The 21,618-nt window shown below is 42.3% G+C and overlaps 2 protein-coding genes across 2 annotated transcripts in view; one reads left to right on the top strand and one right to left on the bottom strand.

Moving 5' to 3' along the window:
- The window catches only part of CNN1 (calponin 1), a 57,341-nt gene extending 50,952 nt beyond the window's left edge, over window positions 1-6,389 (top strand). Inside the window, exon 7 of the mRNA XM_060763573.2 lies at window positions 5,741-6,389. Coding sequence (XP_060619556.1) covers window positions 5,741-5,992 — 252 coding nt within the window. The 3' untranslated portion in view covers window positions 5,993-6,389. The remainder of the gene's footprint in view (window positions 1-5,740) is intronic.
- Window positions 6,390-16,534: 10,145 nt separating this feature from the next.
- Window positions 16,535-21,395, bottom strand: ELOF1 (elongation factor 1). Its single transcript, XM_060763574.2, has 4 exons — window positions 21,287-21,395; window positions 18,669-18,790; window positions 18,251-18,321; window positions 16,535-17,615 (listed from the first exon to the last, which is right to left on the bottom strand). The coding sequence occupies exons 2-4, from the start codon at window positions 18,782-18,784 to the stop codon at window positions 17,551-17,553; spliced, it is 252 nt and encodes an 83-aa protein (XP_060619557.1). The 5' UTR covers window positions 18,785-18,790; window positions 21,287-21,395; the 3' UTR covers window positions 16,535-17,550.
- Between the last annotated feature and the right edge of the window lie 223 nt (window positions 21,396-21,618).

Raw genomic sequence — 21,618 nt, 5'->3', positions numbered from 1 at the left:
CATCAGCATAGCTTCACTTACGAAAGCAGATGTGCTGTTTCTATCACAATTCCATTTCCATTACAATGTTGTTCCCATTGAGAGAGGAAAAGCAAATGGCTGTTCCCAAGAAATGTCAAAAATATAATGAAACACAGCAGTGGTGTTACAAGTCACTTTCTGAAGGTAACAGCTGTGCATGTGTTACTAACCCTTTATATTACATTCTTTGTCTACACGTTTCTGCAAGCGCACCTCTCTGTGGACCAGTCAGAGATGTTTAAGCATTTAGCACTTTGGTAACAGCGAGGTTTTAGGCATCATACAAAAATATTATCACTTTGTGCCTGGCCATTTAAACCCAATCATTTAAAAAGGAGTCCGTGATTCTTTCAGAGCTATTTGCTTTAATTTGACCTCTGAAAAATACATGAAGCAAGTTCAGACAAGGCAGGAGCCATTATCAGAAGATAAGATTACGACCAAGCAGGTTCTAGCTTGTTCTTTCCTCCCAAAGGTGGTTCAGAAAGCTGGTACTTCTAATCTTCAAAAATATGTTATGTTAGTATGTTAGTTCTCTTATGATCAAGAGGCAAAGTCAGGTGTGTAATTCTCAAAAGCACACAGCCCAGCCTTAGAAGACAAAGGAAAAGAGATACCATCATAAAAGCCAGAGCACTGCTTTGGACAGCACAAGATACACAAAGTATTATGTTATTGTTGTTGAAACTTCAAATATGATGCCATATGACAGGTTTATTACTTATAAACACAATCTATATAAATAAAAATGTAATGTTCGTTTGTGGTATTCACAGAACTCAAAAACCAATGGGCCAATTGACACCAAATTTGGACACAACACACCTAACAACCCAATGTATGTCCTTCACTCAAAAAATTGATTTTGTCATTTGGGAGTTGTAGTTGCTGGGATTTATAGTTCACCTACAATCAAAGAGCCTTCTGGGCTCCACCAACGATGGAATTGAACCAAACTTGGCACACAGAACTCCCATGACAAACAGAAAACACTGGAAGGGTTTGATAGGCAGTGTCCTTTGGTTTTGGAGTTGTAGTTCACCTACATCCAGAGATCACTGTGGACTGAAAAAATGATGGATCTGGACCAAACTCTATACAAATACTCAATATGCCCAAATGTGAACACTGGTGGAGTTTGGGGAAAATAGAATATTGACATTTGGGAGTTGTAGTTGCTGGGATTTATAGTTCACCTACAATCAAAGAGCATTCTGAACCCCACCAACGATGGAATTGAAATAAAAACTTGCCGCACAGTTCTCCCATGACCAGCAGAAAATACTGGAAGGGTTTGGTGGGCAGTGTCCTTTGGTTTTGGAGTTGTAGTTCACCTACATCCAGAGATCACTGTGGACTGAAAAAATGATGGATCTGAACCAAACTCTATACAAATACTCAATATGCCCAAATGTGAACACTGGTGGAGTTTGGGGGAAATAGACCTTGACATTTGGGAGTTGTACTTCCTCGGATTTACAGTTCACCTACAATCACAGAGTATTCTGAACCACACCAATGATAAAATTGGGCCAAACCTCCAACACAGAACCCCCATGTGGGCCACAGCAACGCGTGGCAAGGGACGGCTAGTAAGTAATAAATCTGTGTTTATAAGTAATAAATCTGTCATATGACATCATATTTGAAGTTTCAACAACAATAACATAATACTTTGTGTATCTTAGTAATAGATATCTCTGTTCTGTATATTGGACAGCACAAGAGCATTCTGGTCACAAGCAACACTAATGAAGACCTATTGGCTACACTAAGCTCTAAAACAGGGGTCCTCAAACTAAGGCCCGGGGGCCAGATGTGGCCTTCCAAGGTCATTTACCCAGTCCTTGCTCAGGCTCAACCTAAGTCTGAAACGACTTGAAAGCACACAACAACAATCCCATCCCATCAGCCAAAAGCAGGCCCACACTTTCCATTCCAATACTAATGAGTTTATATTTGTTAAAATTGTTCTCCATTTAATTATTCTATTGTTTTAAAGTGTTTTTGTACTACAAATAAGATGTGTGAAGTGTGCATATGAATTCATTAATGTTTTTTTCCAAATTATAATCCAGCCCTCCAACAGTTTGAGGGGCTGTGAACTGGCCCTTAGTTTTAAAAGTTTGTGGACCCCGCTCTAAAACATGGATCCTCAAACTTTTAAAGCAAAGGGCCACTGGGACTGTTGGGAGGGGAGTGAGGGAAGACTCTAGTTTGAAAAAAACATGAACGGATTCCTATGCACACTGCACATATCTTATTTATTGTGCAAAAAAATATGAAAGAACAATACAATTTTAACCAACATTATCTTAGCAATAAGGAAATGCTAAAGAGAGAAGATCCAACCAGTCCAAACTTCAGGAAATAAAGCCCGACTGCTCATTGGAGGGAAGGATAGTAGAGACAAAGTTGAAGTACTTTGGCCACATCATGAGGAGACAGGAAAGCTTGTTGTTGTTGTTGTTCATTCGTTCAGTCGTCTCCGACTCTTCGTGACCTCATGGACCAGCCCACGCCAGAGCTCCCTGTCGGCCGTCACCACCCCCAGCTCCTTCAAGGTCAGTCCAGTCGCTTCAAGGATGCCATCCATCCATCTTGCCCTAGGTCGGCCCCTCTTCCTTTTACCTTCCACTTTCCCCAGCATAATTGTTTTCTCTAGGCTTTGCTGTCTCCTCATGATGTGGCCAAAGTACTTCAACTTTGTCTCTAGTATCCTTCCTTCCAGTGAGCAGCCGGGCTTTATTTCCTGGAGGATGGACTGGTTGGATCTTCTCGCAGTCCAAGGCACTCTCAGCACTTTCCTCCAGCACCACAGCTCAAAAGCATCGATCTTCCTTCGCTCAGCCTTCCCTATGGTCCAGCTCTCACATCCGTATGTTACTACAGGGAATACCATGGCTTGGACTAGGCGGATCTTTGTTGCCAGTCTGATGTCTCTACTCTTTACTATTTTATCGAGACTGGACATTGCTCTCCTCCCAAGAAGTAAGCGTCTTCTGATTTCCTGGCCACAGTCTGCATCTGCAGTAATCTTTGCACCTAGAAATACAAAGTCTGTCACGGCCTCCACATTTTCTCCCTCTATTTTCCAGTTGTCAATCATTCTTGTTGCCATAATCTTGGTTTTTTTGACGTTCAGCTGCAACCCGGCTTTTGCGCTTTCTTCTTTCACCTTGATTAGAAGGCTCCTCAGCTCCTCCTCGCTTTCGGCCATCAGAGTGGTGTCATCTGCATATCTGAGGTTGTTAATGTTTCTTCCAGCAATTTTCACCCCAGCTTTGCATTCATCAAGCCCCGCACATCGCATGATGTGTTCTGCATACAAGTTAAAAAGGTTGGGTGAGAGTATGCAGCCTTGCCGTACGCCTTTCCCAATCTTGAACCAGTCTGTTGTTCCGTGGTCAGTTCTGACTGTTGCTACTTGGTCCTTGTACAGATTCCTCAGGAGAGAGACAAGGTGGCTTGGTATGCCCATCCCACCAAGAACTTGCCACAATTTATTATGATCCACACAGTCAAAGGCTTTAGAGTAGTCAATGAAGCAGAAGTAGATGTTTTTCTGAAACTCCCTGCCTTTCTCCATTATCCAGCGGATATTGGCAATCTGGTCTCTTGTTCCTCTGCCTTTTCTAAACCCAGCTTGAACATCTGGCAACTCTCGCTCCATGTATTGCTGGAGTCTTCCTTGCAGGATCTTGAGCATTACCTTACTGGCATGAGAAATAAGGGCCACTGTACGGAAGTTGGAGCAGTCTTTCGCATTTCCCTTTTTTGGTATGGGGATGTAAGTTGATTTTTTCCAGTCTGATGGCCATTCTTGTGTTTTCCATATTTGCTGGCATATGGCATGCATCACCTTGACAGCATCATCTTTTAAGATTTTAAACAGTTCAGCTGGGATCCCGTCGTCTCCTGCTGCCTTGTTGTTAGCAATGCTTCTTAAGGCCCATTCAACCTCACTCCTCAGGATGTCTGGTTCTAATTCATTCACCACACCGTCAAAGCTATCCTCGATATTGTTATCCTTCCTATACAGATCTTCTGTATAATCTCGCCACCTTCTCTTGATCTCTTCAGCTTCTGTTAGGTCCCTGCCATCTTTGTTTCTTATCATACCAATTTTTGCCTGAAATTTACCTCCAATGTTTCTAATTTTCTGGAAGAGGTCTCTTGTCCTTCCTATTCTGTTGTCTTCTTCCACTTCCATGCATTGCTTGTTTAAAAATAGTTCCTTGTCTCTTCTGGCTAACCTCTGGAATTGCGCATTTAACTGGGTATATCTCCCCTTATCCCTGTTTCCTTTTGCTTTCCTCCTTTCTTGGGCTACTTCCAGTGTCTCAGCAGACAACCATTTTGCCTTCTTGGTTTTCTTTTTCTTTGGGACGTACTTTGTTGCCGCCTCCTGAACAATGTCGCGGACTTCTGTCCATAGTTCTTCTGGGACTCTGTTTACTAAATCTAGCCCTTCAAATCTGTTCTTCACTTCCACTGTATATTCGCTAGGAATGTTAGTGAGATCATATCTAACTGGTCTGTGTATTTTCCCTGATCTCTTTAGTTTTATTCTAAATTGAGCAATAAGGAGTTCGTGATCTGAGCTACAGTCAGCCCCAGGTCTTGTTTTCACCGACTGGATGGATGTCCGCCACCTTTGGCTGCAAAGGATGTAGTCAATCTGATTTCGGTGTTGACCATCTGGTGAAGTCCATGTATAAAGCCGTCTTTTAGGTTGTTGGAAGAGAGTGTTTGTTATACACAGCGAGTTTTCCTGGCAAAATTCTATCAGCCTGCGTCCCGCTTCATTTTGTTCTCCCAGACCATGCTTGCCTGTGATCCCAGTTGTCATTTGACTTCCCACCTTGGCATTCCAGTCTCCTGTAATGAAAATAATGTCTCTTTTTGGTGTATTATCCAGTAGGTCCTGCAGATCCTCATAGAACTGATCTACTTCTGCTTCTTCAGCAGCTGTAGTTGGGGCGTATATTTGGATCACTGTAATGTTGAAAGGCTTTCCTTGCACTCGAATTGAGATCATTCTGTCATTTTTTGGGTTGTATCCAAGCACTGCTTTAGCGAATTTCTTATTAATTATGAAGGCTACTCCATTTCTTCGATGTTCCTCTTGTCCGCAGTAGTAGATCTGGTGGTCATCTGATGTGAAGGAAAGCTTAGAGAAGACAATTATGCTGGGAGAAATGGAAGGAAAAAGGAAGAGGGGCCGACCAAGGGCAGGGTGGATGGATAGCATCCTTGAAGTGACTGGCTTGGCTCTGAAGGAGCTGGGGGAGGTGACGGCTGACTGGGAGCTCTGGCGTGGGCTGGTCCATGAGGTCACAAAGAGTCGAAAACGACTGAACGAATGAACAACAAATTTTAGCAATATTTCAGTTGGAAGTGTGGGCCTGCTTTTGGCTGACGAGAAAGTCAAATTAATTAAAATTGTTGTGTTGTGTGCTTTTAAGTTTCAGACTTAGAGCAACCCAAAGTCTAAAGTTTAGGGCAGGAGCTGAGTAAATGACCTTGAAGGGCCGCATCTAGCCTCCAGGCCTTAGTTTGAGGACCTCTGCTCTAAAATTTGAGGGAAACTAGGATTTCACCTCAAGCTTTGTGTCTTCCATTACATCATTTTTGCAACATTCTTACAGTCTTAAGCTAATTACTTCTTCCTTGTCTGTTTCCTCTCCACCCACCTGCACCTCTCCTCACTCCCCAGGCGGGCATGACAGCTCCTGGAACCAAGCGCCAGATCTTTGAGCCCACCCTGGGCATGGAGCACTGTGACACCCAGAACATCTCCCTGCAGATGGGCAGCAACAAAGGGGCCTCGCAGCAGGGCATGACTGTGTATGGGCTGCCACGACAGGTCTATGACTCCAAGTATTGCCTCACACCTTCCTACCCCATCATTGGAGAAGACGAGGACCAATACAACCATAGCCATCACAACTTCTACAACTCAGAGTAAGCAGCTGAAATCATGGGACAGACGTGAAACAGAGACACCGGCACCGCAAAGGCATTCCCCCCAAGAAGTACACCTGGGAATATAAGGAGAGAAAGACCGTTCCCTAAACTGCTCATCAGCTCACTAGAGACTCTTTAAAGCCATGCCAAAGTCAACTCTCTCCTCCAAGCCTCTACCACTGAGCCTTTAAAGCTTCACCTTGATGCCTTCACGCTTTATTTAACTTATCAAATATGGCCACAACTTTTAAGCATGCACAAATGTGGCAGAAAGTCTTCAGGATAGAATGTCACTGTAAAACAAACTAGTGCATAGGGAGAAGCAGGGAATAAATGCTCTTCATTTCTCTCCTTTCTTTCCTTCCCTCTCACTAGAGTAAAAGTCCAGATTCCCTTTAGTATTATTGCTTCGTTGTGGTTTGTGCCAACTGCTGCCTCCATAGTTACTGTTAGCGGTCAGTGCAGAAGTGGGCAATGGAAGCAAAACTTCTGTTGGTGAATGTACTAGCTCCTGCACTCTACTCTTTAAACTCAATTACAGAAGCTGCTCCAGTACAAATGGAATCAATGGACTTCAACCAGTTTAAGAGTAAGAAGGGCAAGTTTTCCATCCGCCTACTTTGCCCAAGGCTCCAATCTGTTCTGTTTCCCAAAATGAAAAAAGGTTTTTCAAGAACACAGAAACTAAGCAAATTGTGGACCTGTTTAGATAGAATATGTGTACAGTGGAGAGAGAGCATAGAAGGATATATGGCAAATTTCAAGGGTATGTACAAAGTGCATATCCATAGGCCTGGAGAGATTGCAAGGGTGACAGAAAGTTCATTTGGAGAGAGGGTGATAGATAGGAAGAAGCAAATGCAAGCCATGGCCGACTTATCTATTTTCAGGCAGAATCTGAATGCCTGGAAAACAAGCTGCCATATTTTTAAAATGCAGTGTTGGCTTTTTGAACAAAGTGTCCAGACCACTTATTTATCAATCTATCTCAACACAGAAGGAGCTTCAACAGAGAAGAGTAGTGCTTTGGATTAGCAACTATTTGGCGATGCATAGCTACTATTTGGCGATGCATAGCTAGCTACTATCTCAACACAGAAGGAGCTTCAACAGAGAAGAGTAGTGCTTTGGATTAGCAACTATTTGGCGATGCATAACTACTAGGCCCTCTCCCTTGTGATTGCCTTTCAGTTGCCAACAACTCTCAGCCGGTAAATTCTTTGCCAACAACCACATTTATAATTCTACCATCATCCATGCATTATTCCAGAATTTAAAAATATTGAATTATCAAATAGTTTTCATAGAATCATAGAATTAAAGAGTTGGAAGAGACCTCATGGGCCATCCAGTCCAACCCCCTGCCAAGAAGCAGGAATATTGCATTCAAATCACCCCTGACAGATGGCCAGTTTTATGCAGAACCAGCCATTTACGTACAAGCTGAGAAAGCTTTTACAATTTCTAAGGTCTAAAACTTGAAAACAACCCTAGATAAGACTATTTGATGCACTGGTTGCCATGGAATTAATTCACATTTAAAAACAAAGCAGCTTCTCGACATTTATGTGCCTTGCGTGAAGATAGAAACCACCTGGTGTGCAGCCAATGCTGTTCAATTCAAGTCTAGTATTGTAATCCAGAGTGCACATACAGTGAAGTAAGTCCCACTGAAATCACAGGTTCCTCCAACTGGCACATTTTAAGTTGGATTTAAGATAAGGCTATTGCTTGATTAAAGAAACATTTGATTGATCAAAAATGCATATTTTTGCATACAGCATCACATTTATTCTAAAAAGTGTTTTTTATAAGACACCTGCATGTGTCACACAGGTATAGTTTCAGAAGAGAACTTCCCTTCAGGGCAAGGGCAAATGTCTCTTATCTGAGGTACCTGCAATTCATTTATAATTACATCTGATACAGCCATACATATATATTTCATTTATTTATAGATAGAAGTATGTAATCAATCAGGATTACAGCCCTAGTTAGGATTAATGTATTTATCTACATGCCTATGTTGTCACCAGTGCATGAAATCAGAACAGGAATAGCTAATATATTTTTGTTTTGTCTGGTAACAAACCTAGAGTTAGAAGAAAGCCATCTGCCCATGGGCTCTCACTTGGTATGTGGTGCCAGCGACTGGGAAAATGCTAAAAACTAGACTACTAAGAAGTCAACTGTTTTGCCAAAGAAAACAGCTGTCTTTAAATCCCTTCAACTTCCTCCTCCCTTCTCTCCTGAGTTAAAAGTATTTTGCATGCTGAACAGCTAAACATAGCATCCCCTTCAAAATCAAATTTATAAACAGATGTATTTGTTTGTAATCCTCTGCTAATGAATACTTAATTTCACTGTGGCACAATAAAAAAGAAAAAATATATTTTTAACATTACCGAAGAACTTCCTCAATGTGTGTTTTTGGCAAAGCAAAGAAAAAGAATAGACACTGGATCAGACCATTGCTCCATTTAGCCCAACACCAATTCTCCAAATAAAAAAATTCCCTAGCCTTGTACCGAGATCGTTTAGTAGGACCTTTCAGAAAAAATGTCAGGTAAGATCAACCATGTCAACTCTTTTTATTTAATTGCTTGTAGATCAAAGGAAAGCTATGGATTTCAGGAAGGCATTAGAAAATATCCGCACAATGGGTTGTTGTAGGTTTTTCCGGGTTATATGGCCATGTTCTGGAGGCATTTTCTCCTGACGTTTCGCCTGCATCTATGGCAAGCATCCTCAGAGGTAGTGAGGTCTGTTGGAAGTAGGAAAATGGGTTTATATATCTGTGGAATGATCAGGGTGGGACAAAGGACTTTTGTCTGCTGGAGCTAGGTGTGAAAGTTTCAACTGACCACCTTGATTAGCAAAACAACAGAGAGTAAACAATCAGGCACATCAAATCACTCTCAACAAAAGATCCCCCCCCAGGTACTTCCAGGCCATTAAATGCTAAACAAGGTGGTCAGTTGAAACATTCACACCTAGCTCCAGCAGACAAAAGTCCTTTGTCCCACCCTGGTCATTCCACAGATATATAAACCCATTTTCCTACTTCCAACAGACCTTACTACCTCTGAGGATGGAGCCCCTGGTGGCGCAGTGGGTTAAACCCCTGTGACGGCAGGACTGAAGACTGACAGGTTGCAGGTTCAAATCCAGGGAGAGGCGGATGAGCTCCCTCTATCAGCTCCAGCTCCTCATGCGGGGACATGAGAGAAGCCTCCCATAAGGATGATAAAAACATCCAATCATCTAGGCGTCCCTGGGCAACGTCCTTGCAGACGGCCAATTCTCTCACACCAGAAGCGACTTGCAGTTTCTCAAGTCGCTCCTGACACGACAAAAAAAACAAAAAACCTCTGAGGATGCTTGCCATAGATACAGGCGAAATGTCAGGAGAAAATGCCTCCAAAACATGGCCATATGGCTCGGAAAAACCTACAACCCAGTGATTCCGGCCATGAAAGCCTTCAACAATACATTATCCCCGCAATATTCTTGAAACAATGGTAAAATGTGAACCAGACAATAGTATAGCTGGATGGTGAATCTACAACTAGTTAAGCAACTCTATTCAGTAATTAAAGGCTCATCATCCTCTGCGCACAATTGGCTGCAGCTTCCAGAAGTCCTGCATAGTAGAATAAACTGTAATGGGATTTGCTGTTTAGCAACATCTGGAGGACTTTGTGGTTCTCACACTTCTGGCCAGAACTATATGTCTACTCAAGAAACATAGGGTTCTCCTATGCCCAGCCCAACCTTCAGAGAAATTAATTGATGAAGGTGCATGCATGGGGTGATGATCGATTCTGCTGATGGCACAAAGCCATGAAGGATTGCTAACACAATAGATCAGCACCAAATCCAATGGGAAAAGGAAAAGGATATGTTCAGTCTAGAGACCTGACAGTGGTGTTCAAGTAGACCAGAATTATATTCACAAGCAAGGACTAGAACCAGTGGGTGAACACGTTACGAAAGCAATTTTTGGCTAAATATTTGCCAACAGTGAGAGTGGGGCTGAGGTGACCTTTTTTCTTTGTTTGGGTGTATTTAAACAGAGACTAGATGGTCCTGCCAAGTATAGTGTAGCTGCATCAGATATTAGAAAGGTTGTCCTAAGCTAGGGCTGAGAAGACACCTTGCAATTAACTATGTGACTGTATTAAAAGCAACAATAAGATAATTATGTTATTATCTGTGTAATAAGAGACCAACCACCATGTAATCATATTCTTCCTTGCCTTTTTCTGGGCAGAGATGGGAACAATCCACTATAATAATAATAATAATAATAATAATAATAATAATAATAATAATAATAGCAGCAGTTTATTTGTACCCCGCTACCATCTCCCCAAGGGACTCGGTTTGGCTTACATGAGGCCGAGCCCAAATACAACAATACAGACAATAAACCACAACACAAGCAGTTAAAAATAAAAAATAAGCATAAAATATACAACATTATCACTAAGACAACACAAAATTAAAAACATTGGGAAGGCCAAATGTAAAGTTAAAATTGGAAATAATGTTGGGACCTGGACCAAAGGAGATAGGGTGTTTGTGAAGGGCGTACTAGCAGACCTAAAGAAATGTAAAGTGCTTTGGAGGACAAAGTGCTATGAGATCATTACTCCAGGAAGGCACACTGGAACAGCCACGTCTTCAAGCTCCTCCTGAAGACTGCCAGAGTTGGGGCCTGTCTGATGTCTTTAGGGAGTGCGTTCCAGAGTCGAGGGGCCACCACCGAAAAGGCCTTCTCTCTCGTCCCCACCAATCACGCCTGTGATGCTGGTGGGATCAAAAGCAGGGCCTCTCTGGATGATCGAAGGGATCGTGTGGGTTAATATATGGAGATGCGGTCAAGCAGGTAGGCGGGTCCCAAACCATTCAGGGCTTTGTAGGTAAGAACCTGCACCTTGAATTGGGTCCGGTAGATGAATGGCAGTCAGTGGAGCTCCTTGAACAGAAGGGTTGACCGCTTCCTGTAAGGAGCCCCAGTTAACAATCTGGGTTGCCGCCCGTTGGATCATCTGAAATTTCCGGGCCATTTTTAAGGGCAGCCCCATGTAGAGTGCATTGCAGTAATCCAGTCTAGAGGTGACTAAGGCGTGGACCACTTTGGCCAGATCCGCCTTCCCGAGGTACGGTTGCAGTTGGCGCACGAGTCTATCTATGGATTCTTCCACTGCGCCACCGAGAGAATCGGCCTTCTGAATACACTCAGAACTTGAAAACAGCAGATGATCTACTGTTTCAAAATGAGCAAATGTTCAATCCTTGTATCTGTAGTTAAAACATTAAAACTACAGGAAGTTTCTGTTCAATTAAGACTCTAGATGGGCAAAAGTGGTGTATGAGTAGATTTGATACAATTTACGATTTTTTTTTTAGGGGACCAAACAGATTTAAAACAATCTGTTGCTGAGCAGGTTTCAGAAAATAAGTACAAAACAAGTCAAGCCATATTTAATTTGACAACCACCTGTTGGGATAAAGCTGTTGTGTCAGCTTAAAAGCAACACAGAACTTCATGGGCCAATTATGAGTCAGAATGCAGTGTGTTTTTTCTTATGCCTGGTAACCATGTGTGGAAAAGCCATTTTGTTTTAGCACCGATGATGAACATACTCAGTTCATAGCAGATTCTAAAAGTGCTGCTGCTAAAGCAAGTTGAGTCCATCTTACTACATATATAAGCTCCATTCTTTTGGCTGAACAATACATTAAAGAACACTACAAAACAGCAGACTTTTCACATAAGGAAGATGTCAGACCCATGTTGGCGAACCTATGACACGTGTGTAAGCACTGACATTTTCAATGACACACAGCCGCATGCGGCCACATACAGAGAAGATGGGGCCGCATTCCAAGAAGGACATTTCATCTCGGCTCCTACACCAGCATTTTTCTATAATGCCGAGATATATGGCATTATAGAAAAAACAGGTAAGTTAAATAATTAGTATTTGGTTTATTAAATACAGTTATATATTTCAATAATATATTTTTGTTATTAAACTATGAATATCATGAAATTATGGCTTTTTTCTCAAAGTGACACCCCACCTGAGTTATGCTCGGTTTTTCAGCGAGTATTGACACACCAAACTCAAAAGGTTGCCCATCACTGTGTCAGACACTCAGCAAGTTTGAGATCAGCAATTGTATTTGATTGAAAAAAGCCATACTGCTAATAATGAAACCAGTGCCACGACAGAACCAATTTCTCTCCTCTGTTTTGTACACACAATACAGGAGGAAAACAGCCTATGAACCCGTAGCAGATGAGCCATTATCCTTCAATGGGTGAACAAAAGTAAAGAGCACTTTGTTCTCTAGCTTTAGTTTTAGTTTTTGGCAGTTTTTATTACATCAGCCATAAGGCTAGTGGAACTATATAATTCTATGCAGATCAATAGCTAGTCATTGGTTGCCAAATGGCTTGGATACTTGGCCATGACCCCTGCAGAAGAGGAACATAAAATGTTAAAAACTGTTAGCATAATGTGGATGACACTTCTGGCCATGCTATTTACCCTGTAGCTTCCATTCAAGGAACAAGAGTACCAAAGGACAAAGGCTGCACAGCAACTAGTGCTGGCTGCGAAGGGCCACATAGCTGTCCTAAACTGCTCTGCCCAAAGTGCCAATAAATCACCTTGGTGATGAGGCAACTGCAGCTTCTCATTCCATTTACTCAGTCTAATCGCTCAGCAAACAAGCTCCACTGATTGGCACTCATGTTCTGTGATCCTGGGTTTTTAACCAGCTTGGTCTTTGCTGAGGTTAACAGAAAACTAATGCAGATGACTTGAAGAAGCAACTATTGCTTTACGAAGAAGGGCAAAAGAGTAGTATTACTACTAACTACAGAACAAACAAGTAGATAGGAGTATCCAATTTGGTCTATTGTTCCTAATCTGATTTGTTGAAAACATTTTGTCACAGACCGCCCACAACAAGAGAGCTGCCTTGTGTACAATGGTAACAGAATGGCAATTCATGCAGAAAAGAATTAAAGAGGCAACAGAAATCGTGTTCTCCGATGAGGCTGGGCTGCGTGGATTAGGATAAAGCTTGTTTCTCAACGTGAGAACCTGCAAACCAATGTAGTATTTCGCTCCTTGATGCAATTTATAAGATCAGTTGTATAATATAAGGATAGCTGTGTGGAACAGAACCTCAACATCCTGTTGACTAATTAACCCTTCAGGTTAACACTTTGGCTGGTAATAATAATAACAATAATAATAATAATTATTATTATTATTATTTATTATTATCTTTATTTGTACCCCACTAACATCTCCCGAAGGACTCGGTGCGGCTTACAAAGGCCAAGGCCCTCAATAAAACAACAGCATAACAAATACAAACAATAAAACTCATAAAGCAAACCAATAAACATTAAAGCAATAACAGTAAAACAATACATCATAACACATTAATACTAGGGCCGGACCAAATGTAATGGATAAAGTTAAAAGTGCTGGGCATGACAGGTGAAATATAAGGATTTTAGGGTAGGTGTGATGTGCAGACAATCTAATAAAGTGCGTTTGGGACACGATGCTGGGAGTTTTCTTTTCTGGAAAGGCACACTGGAACAGCCAGGTCTTCAAACTCTTCCTAAAGACTGCCAACGTTGGGGCTTGTCTGATGTCCTTGGGGACAGAGTTCCAGAGTCAGGGGGCTACCACAGAGAAGGCACTGTCCCTTGTCCCCACCAAACGTGCTTACGACGCAGGTAGGCGGGTCCCAAACCGTTTAGGGCTTTGTAGGTGAGCACCTTCACCTTGAATTGGGACCGGAAAATGAATGGCTTCAAGCATAAGTGATGAATCCAAGAGGACACCCAAACTGCGGACCTGTGACTTCAGGGGGAGTGTAACCCCGTCCAGCACAGGTTGCCACCCTATACCCCGATCCGGTTTACGATCAACCAGGAGAACCTCCGTCTTGTAGATATTGATCTTCAGCTTGTTCATCCTCATCCAGACAGCCACAGCGGCCAGGCACTCGTCCAGCACCCAAGGGGCTTCCTTGGAGTTAGGTGGAAAGGAGTAGTAGAGTTGTGTGTCATCTGCATAGAGATAGCACCCAACTCCAAAACTCCGGATGACCTCTCCCAGCGGTTTCATGTAGAGGTTAAAAAGCATGGGAGACAGAATAGAGCCTTATGGGACCCCACAGGTCAAAGGCCAGGGGTCCGATCAGGCATTAAGTGGTAGATTTTCTCCAAAAAGGTGAGGTGGGAACCCCTCTAGTGCCTCCCCATGGACAAGCGCCTATAGACCACAACCACATACAATCTAACTAATCTTCCCTTTCTGTTCTTCATCCTGTATTAGAGGGCTAGCTCCTCAACTTGGCCCTTTTGATGTGGTCTGGAAAGGAAGACAGAAATGTCCTAGTGGCAAGTTCCTCAGAATGCACCTGCTCTGTTGCCTTTTTTGTGCTGCCTGTGGGTTCTTGGGAGTTCTTCTCCAAACTACCACCGCTAGTAGTAGCCGTCCAAACCAAGACAAGAGCACAATTGAGGCTTGAGAAAAGAAGCCCCTCTCCTTGAGACTGACTTAGCCCTGTCTTCTAGCCTCACAAGTTTCGGCCTTAACCCAAAACTGAATGAAAACACATCTACAAATGTACATTTCTCAATGCATCACCTACAACAGGGGTAGGAATCAACACAGCCCTCTGGTTGTTGTTGAACTGTAACTCCCATCAGTTCTGGTTCCTGCTGCTGGGAACTGCACCCCAAACATCATAATGGTTGTATGATACACATCCCTAATTTAGGCCACGCAAGAACAACACAAACCTAAGTGCCTTATCACAGTCCTCCATTGAAATTAATACCCTAAAAATCCTATCACAACCATAGACCAGCAAGTTATATCTGGAAGCTTGTACTACAGATAGCTAGGGTATAATTCGAACATAATTTGTTATTCTCCCAAACATCCTAGCACACCATGTCTACTCATGTTACAGGGTAACTTACCCAAGGTTTCCTTGAAGATGCTACAAACAATGTTATTGCTGGGGCAATATTGTTATTGCTGGGGCATCCGGGCACAACCATTCACTCAAGCAGAGTAATCAGGAATTAATCAACACTGATATTTCAACTAGATTAATGAACAAATGATGTGGGAGGAGAGAAAAAAGGTAGCAACCCCACAGTCCAGTTTGGTTAGACGAGGGCTTCTTAAACCTTTTCAACTTGAGACCCCTTTTGCCCAAAACTTTTTTGTGTGTCTCCAGGTATATAGGTATATAAAATAGGTATACAAATCAAACTTCTTTAAAAAAATAAATCAGATGTTTAAATCTGTGGATATGGAGGACACATAATACCACAGCAATAACAATGATGGCATTCCTAACTTCAAAGTACATAACAATCAAATCCCTTAAGTAAAATACAATGGGTCTCCTTATCTGCTGTAGTTTGGTTCCAGACACCAAAACCAATGGCTGCTCATATCCCATGACATATAAGAGTGTAATAAAATGATGTCCCTTATATAAAATGGCAAAGTCAAGGTGAGATAGATATATTCAAGTTGTGGGTGGTCGAGTTCATGGGTACAGAAGGCCCATTCTATTACAAACCAAACTCTGCAGGAAGATTAAGGTTCAATCCTTAAAATAACAACAAAAAGTTGGAGGACAGTAAATGTCTGAAGGAACTGGCATAGTTCCTTCTCCACCTCCTTCTTTGCCTTTTCTCTTTTCCTCCTCCCTCTTAATTGCCAGTTCTCTTTCATCAATCCTGCTCCTACTTGGGGAAGGGGGTGGGGTGGGAGGAAGCCTTTCACACCTCCAACATTGAGCTAAAGGGATCCCGTTTGTGGTCAGGACCCACAGTTTAAGAAACTCTGGGTTAGACTATCGTTTGAACCATCAAATAACTAGATTACAGCACTCCATGAAGTGGAATAGTTAAAATCAGCAAAAGACAAAGCCAAACAACCAAAAAAGAGCAGCAAGGAACACAATATAGCACCAACAATAAGGGCCACATTTCCAGCATAGCCTTTATTTATAAGGGGTATTTATTGTAGCAGAAGTTCCTTAAATACACTGAAAACAAGATGTCAGTTACTGATTCCTTGGCCATTATCTACATATAAATATATAGGGATCTGTTTTCCAAGAGAGCACAGAATTCATCCTGCCTTGGATTTTAAGGATGAGAGTTGACAGAGCAGCAGCTGGGATCTCAGAATAACCATCAGGAAGCAGATCAAGGCCCTCCCCATAATACTGAGGAAAGCTAGGAATGGATTTCCAAATTCAGAATTATACCTTCATTCCCACCCATCTCCATGTTGAGATCTTCAGAGCTTGCCATTCATATATGCCAAAGATGCTGGGATCTAGGCATTTGTGGGTACACTAATATTAGGAAACAAGCCTGGTAAGAACAGGTAAGTCAAACTGGCAGGGTATATGATCACTGAGTAAGTTGTAGTACACTGCAAAGGAAGTAAAAAAAAAATCACACATACAAGATGAAGGATTTTTTTATAATAGACTATTCAACTCCACTTATGTACATAATACAAGCACCTATTTGTCAAAAGATGGCACAATTTTTCCAAAATGCAGACTGGCTTGTTCCTCTGAACAAACATTTATTATGCCATGATAGAAGTCTCAAAATCCCATACCCAGTGACACAGAGGACTTAGTCACGGAAACAATTAGCTTCTGAATAAGTAATTCCAAATAAAAGAACATTATCTTCATTTGATACAGTCCCTTCTGGAAGAGTAAAATCAAAGAGGAACTGCAGGCAATTTCATTGCACCATGCAGAGACCAAAGACAGTCTGAGGAGTTCTACTTTCCCTGTTGCATAGTACAAAAATAAGAAACTTCCTGCACACAAATGTGCACAGAAAAAGGAAAAGACAAGTTGATAGGGAAATGACTGTATGATATTCTTCTGGCATTGTCAGGAGTAGCACAACTGTGATCTTTCCTAAATGAAGACAACCAATCAAGAGCTAAATTGCCCCAATGATCAAATGTCAAAGAATTATGGGATCAGAAGAGGATTTCCTCTTATAGTCTGTGTATCCTTTCTTGCTAAACACAGAAGTTCAATCATGGCCACAAAGAAGCACAACATTCCAAGGAATATCACTGAGAACCAAGCTGTAATGAAATCTTTTCTATAAATTGAGAAGCAACATGTGACGGACCATAGCCAATGCAGTCTGGTACAGCACGATTTCCAATGGCCAGGCAGCAGCTCACAAATCTACTAGTCTTTCCAATTCTTCTAGGTCCTACTGACAGTCTTTAGTCCCTTAATTCCAGAGGCAAAGTCTCTCAAAAGACATGTAATGGGACAAGATTACCGAATAGAAACAAACAGCACAAAAGCCATCCTTTCCCAACTACTCCAGTTGTATCTTCTATGCATTGTGTAACAATGCATTATATAACACACACACCCTTCCACCCTCCCCCCAAATGTAGGTTTGTCAACGTCGGGCAGATTCTTCTCCAATTGTTGCTACTGATTGGCTGCCTCACAAGCATCTATCCAATCACTGTAAACGTCCACTGGTTCCGAAAGATCTTTAAGGTCATGTCAAGAAAAAGTGCTTCCTACTTAAAAATTCCTTACTATGCTGAAGTTAGGGTGCCAATACTTTTCCCATTGCTATCCCCCTAATGTCTCCACAACTGTCCTGGAGTTTCCATAAAATAAGTACTTAAACCCTACTGCTTATTGTGTTTTACAGAGATAAAACCAACACATTGACTCAAATGTTCCAATGTAAATAAAATAATACAGTAGAAAACACAGCTAGACATTCAGTCCACTTCAATTTTCCACTCCCCATATTGATACTGGAGTGGAACTTTTGGTTCATTCCCATTCTACAGGTTAAGGTGGTGGAGGATGTGTTCTAAAAGATTAACCACCGTGGAATGGGACAGACTATGTTAGGAATACATGACTGCTTCATTAATTCTTTAATTTATTTTCTACATTCTTACCATAGGACAGGGTTCATCAAACCCGAGTCTGCAAAAAGAATCAAATACTATGTTATAAATTAGTCTCATGTAAGCAAAACCTAGTTCCACCCAGGGGAAAGAGAATAAGATAACATAAAACACTAAATCTTTTCCTCCTTTTGATCCACTGCAAGTGTATTTCCTTTTGTTCAAAGAATTAATTCTTGTGGACATATGTCAAAGGATACAGGTTATAGGGGTCTGAAATTCTTCCAGACACACAGTACAGGATATAACACCAGTATTCCGAGCTCTGTCCCTGGAACACAAAAAGCATATTATGAATCCAAAAACATTCACTGAAGCCACAGAAAGTGAAACAGTGGATGGGATAGGGGCACCTACTGCATAATTTCTATTTCTGGCACTGTATTGAGTGCCGTGCATACAAGCAATCAGTTTGAGTGATAGGTTGAACTACTATTATTTTTTCAGTCATTATCACTACTGCAATATCATACTAGCTAGAAGAAAGCATCTTGCATTCCTGGTTAAATGAATCCTCCCTTTTGAGGGCCTGGGATGCCAATGGCTGAAGCATACAAAGCAGATTGCCATAAAACAAATTATTTCTGATCTCTTTTTTCAGATGCATGCAGAACTTACATTTTAACATCACAGGATTTCTCGTGGTTACAGAATGGACAAGTAAACTGGGTCTCAAGTGTCCCAGTCATCTTCTTCTTGGGTGGAGGCTTCCGCTTTGATTTCCTACGACCCATCCTTTCCTGTAGCATATGAAGGAGCATGAAGAAACAAATTATGAGTACAAGGATCTTTTTAGAGCAGTGGTTCTCAACCTGTGGGTCCCCAGACGTTTTGGCCTTCAACTCCCAGAAATCCTAACAACTGGTAAACTGGCTGGGATTTCTGGAAGTTGTAGGCCAAAACACCTGGGGACCCATAGGTTGAGAACCATTGTTTTAGAGCATCATAGGAAGTTTTCTTTCCATTCCAAATGATTGTTACAAATGAATTGGCACTCTACCTATCTGATGAGGCTCTGGCAACAGTCATCCATGCCTGGTCACGTCCAGGCTAGACTATTGCAACGCCCTCTATGTTGGCCTCCCGATGTCTACGACCCGAAAGCTCCGTATCGTTCAGAATGCGGCAGCCAGGTTACTCACAAGAACGCCCATTAAATACCATATAACACCAGTGTTGTGGCATTTGCATTGGCTTCCAACTGATTACCGTGGTCTATATAAGATGCTAGTTCTGACCTTTAAAATTCTTTATGGCCAGGGTCCATCGTATCTTAGGGACCGTCTCTCATTCTCCCATCATTGGAGGTCTCCCATCCCAACGTGACTTACTTTATATTCCGGGTCCAAGAGAAGTGCACTTGGAAAGGACCAGACGCAGAGCTTTTTCTATTTCTGCCTCTGCCTTATGGAATTCCTTGCCACCCTATATGAGAGCCATGCGTGAGTTGGGCCTTTTACCCTAGCATTTAACACCTGGCTTTTTACTAGAGCTTTTGATCTATGTTAATTTTATCAATATCTGTATGTATGTATTTTTATCCTTTACAATTTTAGCTTGAGCATCTTGGATGGAGGGTGATTAATAATTAAATGATGATGATGATGAATAAGAAATGCAAATTTTTGAGGAAATATTTTAGAGGGAAACATTACTGAAACCTAGAGGTGACAGGAGTAGAACTGAGGGAGTAGAACCTAGAAGTTAATGGCCTGGGCATTAGTCGCCTGAGGGCTGAAAAGTCGCCTGAGGGCTGAAAAGGGCGGTATACAAATATAGTAAATAAATAAATAAACATTAGGAAGAACTTCCAGATTGATCTTGACAAGCTGGAATGTGTCCAGAGGCGGGCAACAAATGATCAAGGGTCTGGAGAAGAAGCCCTATGAGGAGCGGCTTAAAGAGCTGGGCATGTTTAGACTCAAGAAGAGAAGGCTTCGAGGAGACATGATAGCCATGTATAAATATGTGAGAGGGAGGAGGGAGCAAACTTGTTTTCTGCTGCCCTGGAGACTAGGACACAGAACAATGGCTTCAAACTACAAGAAAGGAGATTCCATCTGAACATGAGGAAGAACTTCCTGACTGTGAGAGCCGTGGTGGAGGCTCCTTCTTTGTCAGGGGTGCTTTGGATGCAATTTTCCTGCTCCTTGGCAGGGGGTTGGACTAGATGGCCCATGAGGTCTCTTCCAACTCTATGATTCTAAGACCTCGGGAACTGTTTCCTGTTCAAATCAAAACATCTGAGTAAATGTTGAAGCCCAAAAAGTGTTGGACTTTCCTAGCGACAAAGGAGCATCTTTTGAACATGTGAGACATGTCGTTTCTTTTGTGGAGTCCACTGGATCTCCTCAGTTTTTGTTTTCTGTTTAAAAGGGGAGACTGTGTTGTGCTTTTCTCATCCAGATATTCTCTCCAAGAATCTCTTAAGACTGGATGGCCCATGAGGTCTCTTCCAACTTTATGATTCTATCTATAACTCAGGAACAAAAATAGTGTTAGTAAGACTGCTTCCACACACCTGAATAAAATCCCACATTATCTGCTTTGAACTGGAATATATGGCAGTATGGATCAAATGACCCTGTTCAGAGCAAATATTGTGGGATTTTCTGCCTTGATATTCTGGATTTTAAGGCTATGTGGAAGGGCCTCTAGTAATATTGTTGCTGCTGCTTTCTCAGGTACATATCCTTCCTTACTATCCCACTCTGAAGTACTTTTTATTGCAAGGAACCTATTCCTGATATAGAAATGCCCCCGATCCTTAAAGTGGAAACAATCCTGCCTCCATATAGATGACAGGGAGCTTCCCAAAGGTGTGCTGAAGGCGAGAAGCAAGTCTTGCCGTCACGGCACCCAAAATAAGGTACAAGCCACTGCTGAGCAGGTTCTCACAGTTGCCCCACTTTGTATATCAACTTAAGGAGCGTTAACTAGTTACTTCTACGCTCTTCTGGGAAACAGGACCGGGCAGGATCCCCCCCCCCCCCCCCACACACACACACATCCCGTCAGTTTTAGATGGAAAGGCAGGCGGTGAAGAGAAAGAGGGGAGGACGATGAGGCCACACCGCCATAATGAGAAGGACCCAACGTGGCTCCGGATAGAAGACCACGCGAAAGGAAAGAAGCTCCCTGTCGCTTCTCCTCCCAGCGACTGCCTCAGTTCCAGAATTCACACAAACTTTCAGCCCTCCCCAACGAAAAATGTCTGACACCCTTCGAAAACTCACCCCCGCTTCTCACCCTACTCCAACTTGGCTCCAACCACCTCGTTAGGCCGTGTTTCCAACGGATACGACCACTTCCGGCGTCCCGACCGGAAAAAGAACTGCAGCGTTGGCGCCGCGGGTTGGCTTGGAACACAGATATAGGAAACGGGTAGAGGTGTAACACCGCGCTTTTGGAGGTGGAATTGGCGAGTTCCGTTTGCTTCTCTTGTCCTTCTGATCCTTTGCTGTAGAATAGACATGGGCAGGTGTCCTGGGCGTCAGCTCCCACAATTCCTAACAGCCAGTAGTCTGTTAATCCCACTGGAATCCCACTGGAGCATTGAAACACACCC

This window comes from Anolis sagrei, chromosome 2 (genome assembly GCF_037176765.1).
Source record: "Anolis sagrei isolate rAnoSag1 chromosome 2, rAnoSag1.mat, whole genome shotgun sequence".
NCBI lineage: Eukaryota > Metazoa > Chordata > Lepidosauria > Squamata > Dactyloidae > Anolis > Anolis sagrei.
Note: the sequence above shows the minus strand (reverse complement) of the source record. Positions and strands in the feature narration are given on the sequence as shown.

Excerpts from the sequence above, each read along its gene's own strand:
- ELOF1 (XM_060763574.2), bottom strand. The coding sequence starts at position 18,784 with ATGGGTCGTAGGAAATCAAAGCGGAAGCCTCCACCCAAGAAGAAGATG. Across the intron at positions 18,322-18,668 it reads AAATCCTGTGATGTTAAAAT|GGACAGAGCTCGGAATACTG; the intron begins GTAAGTTCTGCA and ends TTTGTGTTCCAG. Across the intron at positions 17,616-18,250 it reads ATTTCAGACCCCTATAACCT|ATCTTTCGGAACCAGTGGAC; the intron begins GTATCCTTTGAC and ends ATGACCTTAAAG.